The sequence below is a fragment of the Anoplophora glabripennis genome, unplaced genomic scaffold, assembly GCF_000390285.2.
Source record: "Anoplophora glabripennis isolate ALB-LARVAE unplaced genomic scaffold, Agla_2.0 scaffold376, whole genome shotgun sequence".
Taxonomy (NCBI): domain Eukaryota; kingdom Metazoa; phylum Arthropoda; class Insecta; order Coleoptera; family Cerambycidae; genus Anoplophora; species Anoplophora glabripennis.
The window spans coordinates 130813-138331 of NW_019416547.1; the positions used below are offsets into that span (position 1 = coordinate 130813).

General features: G+C 33.7%; 1 protein-coding gene across 1 annotated transcript in view; it reads left to right on the plus strand.

Annotated features, from left to right (window-relative positions):
• LOC108910495 (enolase-like) overlaps positions 1 to 5816 on the plus strand; it is an 18350-nt gene extending 12534 nt beyond the window's left edge. Inside the window, exon 5 of the mRNA XM_018715103.1 lies at positions 4999 to 5816. Within this exon, the coding sequence (XP_018570619.1) occupies positions 4999 to 5537 (539 nt within the window). The 3' untranslated portion in view covers positions 5538 to 5816. The remainder of the gene's footprint in view (positions 1 to 4998) is intronic.
• Positions 5817 to 7519: the final 1703 nt, after the last annotated feature.

The window sequence follows — 7519 nt, forward strand, 5'->3', positions numbered from 1 at the left end:
TAAAAATACATGGGATTTATCATTATCAGAATAACCCATTTTAGTTTAAAAAAATTAAAATGGGTTATTCTGATGATGAAAAATAAAACAGAATTAAACTGTATTATTCAAATAATAATAATGTGCAAAAGTTCTTCAGGAATATCGGCAAGTTTATTTTTGAGGAGAATCCCGTCAACGAGCACTGTAAAAAATGTGTCCAGAAAACAACCCCGATCTCAGTCCTTTAGACATATTTTTGTGAGGACACTTCAACAAAATACACTTTAAAGACCTCAAAATTTACAAGTATTGAAAGAAAAAATACAGGACGAAATGTTTGATAATTCTGAACTTGCATGTTGATTTGTAAAAATTGTAGGTATTTTAATGTTATTTCGTTTTTAGGTATTCTCCTTATGTTGTTGTAAAGGTTAGTTATAAAAATCGTTGTTTGTTATTTTCATAAGGATGAATTTTAATTTTTTTAATGATTTTTTTTTATTTTAAACATATTTTATGCCAGTAAATTTTGATGTCAAAAGAAATAAAGAAAAAGTCGTACATTTGTATTTAAAGTTTCTTTCTATCTTTAATTATTAAACCTATAAGTGGATGTCAAAATACAAAAAAAAACGTGTATCTACATTTCGCGACGTACTAATAACCCACCTTGTATATTAAATAAATTTATCGTCATCATCAAATATTACAAAAATTATATTACTAGCTATTTAAAATATCATTACGAATTTTGTTTATTTGGAAATATATTTTCTGTAGTATTTCAATACCAAAAAATGAAAATAGTAGGTAGCTAATTAACGAAATTATGATTAAATAACTTAATTGTAAGTACTGCAGAATATTATATGAAACTACATAGATATTCGTCGATTCTTTAAAAACATTTTTATCAATACCTACATCATACATTTCAGTAAATACAGTAACGCAAAACACAGATATTGATAATAAAAGCGTACAAAAGAAATCCGTAAGTATGCCTGGCAACATTACCAAAGTCTTGTTTATATATTGCTAGGATACGCGTAGGTATGCGGGCCGCTGCATTTGATTCTTCCTAAAATTCTGCTGGTGGTGTACTCTACCGGCAATTCGGAAATTTAAAACTGCTGGCCTATCCAATAGCGGTCTGAGGCGATAGCTATTTTGTCTGTGGTTACATAGAAGACGTATCAAATTGTTAGTATAAATAATTAGATTAATAGCCAAATAACACCCTGTAGTTTGAATATGTTTAAGTAGGTATTCTCAAGGTTTGAGATTTTCTTCTCATTAGCTAATCAATTTCCGAGGTTTTCTTATATGAGTCATTTACACATATGGATAATAATTATTGCAGCTATTGATTACTTATATTAAAATCAGGGTAGGCTCCAGCCATATTGTGTACAAACAAAATTGTATGTCCCAGGGCATACTACTGCGATAACCAAAGAAAAATGTGAAGATTTTCATACTAAAATTTTCATCAGTTGAGAATTTTTTATTTCTTAATAATTCTGACATGTTTTGAACAAAACAAACTTAAAATAATTGAGTGGTATTATCGAAAAAATAAAATATTCAATGCCGTTGGTATGGGGGTACCGATGTCGTTATAAATAAATAATTATTAATTTGGAGACCTTGCATAATTTTTCGAAATAAGTAGATTTATGGTTTTCTAGATAATTCCAATTTTCGATACATTTGCGATCAAATTAAAGATATTAGTGCACACAAATTAATTAGTAGGCTTTGAATATGATATATCAAATTGTTTCAAATAAATAACAGGCTGCTTTTATAAAGTTTCTGTTCTTAATCCAGGTTAAAAATATTTTCCTCAGTTGACTCAAACTCAAGTTGTATATTGGCTGAATTATATTGAAATTAGAATTATTAATCATGTTTTTTAACCTGGTTTAGGACAGAAACTGCTTATTCTAGCAGTCTATTACCCTTATTTTAACAGAAAACAATTTCAGGGCATGGTTTGGTTTAAATTATGAACTTAATATTTTTTTAACCTACCTGTTCGATTTATTTGTCAGTATAATTACAAGTTCCATAACTGGCACCGCCTGATTTGGATGCAAGTCTAACTACGGCTACCCAAATTCACCGAGGGATGAGGCAATCACGCCCTCCTGTCGTCATTATTTACATAGTTTACGATCAAGCTAGCTTTAAAATACATACAGGGCATTGTTTTCGTTTTATGATTGTTTTTTATTGGATCATGGTTGGCGATTTTCGGTTCAGCGGCACTTTTATAATATGCTTAGAAACAAAGGAAAATGACAGCCGTTTTTTTAAACGGACCAATTTTCTGCAATAAACAAAAACTTTCTACCAGTGAATGGACTGTGCGTTATTTCTAGTGGTGGGTGGTAAAAATTAAAGTGCTCATGTTTTGATAATAGAGTGTAGGATCCATACTGTTTTTTAGGGGATGATTGTAGGCCTACATTAAATTTCAAATGAAGTGAAATAAAAAATTGAAATAAGGGAAGCCTCCGCTTGCACTTTTTATTATTAACTGTATGTACCTACACATCAGGTATTTTTTTTTATTTTTCACGAAATTACATTTTATAAGGTATCAAACTTTTACAATAAAGAAAAAATATGAAAGCTAATAATAGAAAATATATTTAAGAAAAAATCTATGTTAACTAATCATAATGCATATAATGCAGCATTAATATGAATATTTCTTTTATTCTGAAACTTACAAGATAAGACGCTAACTAGCGGATCTGGAAGTAACGGTAAATTACCGTTACCAATAATATCGCCCAGGAAACAAATAGTTTAGTGACTAACCGACTTCAAGGAGTCTTAAGTACTTAGTGTGTCCCTTAGGTAAAAATATAACAAGGATATAGCATTAGAAAGGTAGGAAGTATTTGCTGTCTCGTCATAAATAGAATGTAATGGCTTTTGGGCATTAGTTGTAAGCTTAAGTATTTGTACAATAACAAAAAAGAGATAAGAAAATTGTAAGAATATAAAAAAGTCGACTGACTTTGTTCTGAAAGCAAAATATATAAAATTTTCTCCACACAAATGTATGATAGGTAACTAACAATCATTCAAAAACTCAGGAAATGTGACATAAGTGTATAAGAAGATGTTGAGTAGTTTCAGTTCTGGTTTATTACAAATTTGAGTCAAACTATCGTTCAAAAAAATAATTAAAATAGTTTCCTATTATATGGGTTTAAAAATAATAATAATAGAGATTTATTAATATTTTAAATAACAATTTAGCCCCATCATTAAAAAAAAAACAATGTATTGTATTGAAATTAGGTAGAAACAAGTTTCTGAATGTGATATTTCACAATTGTTGTTAGTTTTTGACCATAAAAATATATGTATAAGGGGTGTTTGACTGTCATTACTTCAGCATGAGATAGGGTAATCATAAATGAACAAAAAGTTGCATATTACAGGGGCGTAAGATTAATAGTTTTCAAAATACAGCAAGTATTAATATTGGGGAGTTTCATCACAACGTGATAACAGCGCTTAACCTAACGCTACACAGCTGGTGCATACCACGTGTGCACGCGACAGACTTGTCCTATGGAAAAAACGTAAACAACTATTATTGTGAAACACTTAATAAATTTCAAGACAATTGTTTTCTAGTTTTTAAATAAATAAAATAAAATGTATCGATTTTGTAGTACGAAGGTAGTGTTGTGCTTAAATTTTAGCTCGAATTTTAGTAATTATGAATCTCTTAAAACAGGAACNGTATATATTCGCACGCGATAAACAATTGCGCACGGCGCGGTAGCTACGTTCAGACGTATTGCGCAGCGAAAGGGTTAAAGGCAGGAGATGGGCGATGCTGCTTCAATTTCTACGTCACTTGTTTCCCACGCCGTAGTTTAATCATGTATTGGCCGCCTCGTTGCCATGGCAACCGCCGTAAACAATGCTACGAAGAGAAGCAGAATACAGACTGATTTTAATCTGCGTCACTTGTTTATACTATACGTTGTATGGTCCGAGGTTGATGTTCGCGCTCAACGAAGGCAATGTTTTTTTAGAAGGCGTTCACTGCGAAACTATTCTGTTTATTTCTGCGTATTAAACAAACAAACACAATAATTAATACCTAAATTATAAAATTAAAAATAATTTTAAATTGCACAACTAAACGAAAATTCTAGGTGAAGCGGTGCGTCATTTGTGTCACCTGACGAGCCGCCACTGCTCTCCCCTTTATTTCTTCTCTGTTGGCTGGACTTGCTTTATATGCTCTTGATTTAAGTATACTTCACATGAAGTGTTATCATTTAAAAAGAGTAAACTGATGAACATTTTATTTATTTATGCCAAAAATTCGAAGAGACAACGAAAATAGACCGTCGTGTCGGATTTCAACAATAGAACAATGTGCGTATATTCACATCGAAACCGTATGCAGTAAAAAAGTGCTCAAAATTCATGCCTTGTTAAAAGAAGGCTTACTGTGAATCTTTCTTCAGAATGTCTTTAGCACAAAAATTCATAAACTGAGTTCAGGAATGTTGCAAAGTGGTGTGTTGATGTTGCACATCAGAGCACTGATCATCGAACTTATTGAAAAATACTGCTGGGGACAATACCGCCACCCATCTTATAGTCCCGATCTGAGCCCACTTGACTTCAATCTTTTCCCTAAGCTAAAGGAACCCCTTCGAGGGGTGCGTTTTCCGATGCTGGAAGGGCTCTGAAGAGAATGGGAATGAATATTTTTTCACGAAATTCTGTTTACTCGATGTATAACTTGACTGACTATTTGATTAAAAAAAAATTCTGATCAGTATTCTGGAGAACACGTATCATGACCCCTATAAAACTGCCCCCTTAGTTTCACAATGTATTTGAGTAATTTGTGCACTTATGAAAAAACGGCATATAGGTACAGCTCTTGTTGCAAAGTATAATATTTTGGCAGATTCCTATATGCTGTCTATTTTATTAAAGACACTGCACTCATTTAATTTTCAGGCTCATACGATTTGGACTTCAAGAACCCCCAGTCCGACAAGAGCAAGTGGCTGACCCCCGAAAAGCTCCAGGGTCTCTACCAAGAATTCATCGCCGAGTACCCCATCGTCTCCATCGAAGATCCCTTCGACCAAGACGACTGGGCCGCGTGGACCTCCATGACCGCCGCCACCAAAATCCAAATCGTCGGCGACGACCTCACCGTCACAAACCCCAAGCGCATCCAAACGGCTGTCGAAAAGAAAGCCTGTAACTGTCTGCTGCTGAAGGTCAACCAGATCGGTACGGTTACCGAATCCATCAAGGCTCACCTGTTGGCCAAACAGAACGGCTGGGGCACCATGGTCTCCCACAGGTCCGGGGAAACCGAGGATACTTTCATTGCCGACCTGGTTGTGGGACTGTCCACCGGTCAGATCAAGACCGGCGCCCCCTGCAGGTCGGAACGTTTGGCCAAGTACAACCAGATCTTGCGTATCGAGGAGGAACTGGGCGCCAAGGCTAAGTATGCCGGAAAGTCATTCCGCAAGCCACAGTAAGCGATTGCATTGTGGGTTGCATACTTGTAGGGCGTACTAGCTTACTCTGTAGTTTACACGGAATTCAAATCTGCCAGTCTGATGTCTGTAATGTTGTTCATTCGTCGTGTAACCGATAGGATATTTTTCCGAATTGTATTTGTGGAATTTTTTTCAAGAGTAAGTCGGCCCTTTGTAGTGTAAGGCGCAAGGCATGTATGATATACATATATAATATACTTTGTATTAACTTTATTATTTATGGTATCATGTATAAGAAATACACACATTTTAGTGTTACGTTTGTTTTATTTTCCTTTGAAATTTTTTACACTGTGTAACAAACGTCTGGAGTTTTTAATGAGCAATTATGGGAAACATCTACTCTGCAGACTAAAGCACCTGTCGGCATTGAATCTTGCCCAAGCTTAGCAGCGAAGGTCATTTGTTAGTATCTGAGACTATAACAATAATATGTAGTAGGTTATATCTCTCGGAAGACTGATATTGAGTGTATAACACAGATCAGATAGACTGCACAGTTGGTCACCAACATGAGAACCAACGACGGCGAAATGTAAGGGAGTAGAATGTGTAAGTTGATTAGGACTTTTCAGAAAGATTAAAACCAGTGCACCCACAGGGACCTGTTTTGTGAAAGTATTTTTCAACTTATTCAACTTTTCATTCTACATAATTAGAAAAGTGAAGAGTAATTCTGTTTTATAAAAAAAACGTCATTTACATTAATGTTATGTGTTTTATGAAGCTTTAACTTTTCAATTTTCAATCTGCACCCTCAGTGTATCTACAAGGTGGGCCACCAGTAACGCCTCGGTCGCTAAGGACCAAACGGTAAATGTTATAGAAACCTGTTTAGGTGGGTACGTGTAGGTTGCTTATGGCTACATTTTCAAAATATTTTAGACATTTTTTTAAAGACCTGAAAATTTACAAGTATTGAAAGAAAAATACTCGACGAAATGCTTGATAATTTTGAATTTGTTTTTGAAGCAATTAATAGTAAATTAAAACATATTTTCAACTGTATCATCACAATTACTAGTCCAGGAGAATTACACATTGGCATAGCTGTTGCTTGACGTAGATTAGATATTAGTAAAAATCGGTCGAAAATAATATAAACAATGAAAATATAAGGTTGCGCCAAGAAAAAAAGTTGTGCTATTCGCAGAAAAAATTAAAAACTGCAAAAATACTCAAAAATCACGTGTTTTTCCTAACATTTTCCAATATAACTTCTTAAATATGCAGTTTACAGAAAAAACTATTACTGCTGAAATTGTTTGTTATGAAATTTGCTATAAGACACAATTGTTTTGAGACCTGCGTATTCAATATTTTTGTTGCTAGAAAGCCAAAACAGCGTAAGAAAGTGATGAAAATCGAGGTAATTTTGAAGCGTTCAACTGATAGGTAAGAAATTGTCCAATTCTACTATAAATGTACATGTAAGTACTTTAAAGGATTACAAAACGAAATTCCAAAACCCGATCGAAATCGGTCTGATAGTTTTGGTATGAGACAATTTGTTACTAAATTTCAGCGCGAAATGTCGTTATTTTTTTGCGTCAGTGCTGGGGTTAAAGTTAGGCATTTTAATTGGCGCTGATTTTTTTACACATACTTGGACTCTTTAACTATCATATAGAATCGTTATAATATTAATTTTCTTTTTTTTAATAATTTTTGGAGCGATTTTAAAAATTCGAAAAATTTTAACTTTATAAACAAATACTTTCGTGAAGCCGTTTTGCGGGTTGGAATATATACCAAAGTACTAAAAAATAGTTCTCGGAAAGACGCTTAACTTGAAAAAAAGAACGTTCAAATCGGTCACATAAGTTCCGAGATATCAAGTGTCAAAGTCAACAAGCGTTAGCTGCAAAACTATGCATAATGTAACAACAACAAAAATTGAATTTGGTAGGTTTTTTAAGAACTTTTCGTATGTGCTTTTATAAATATTATCGCACGTGTGC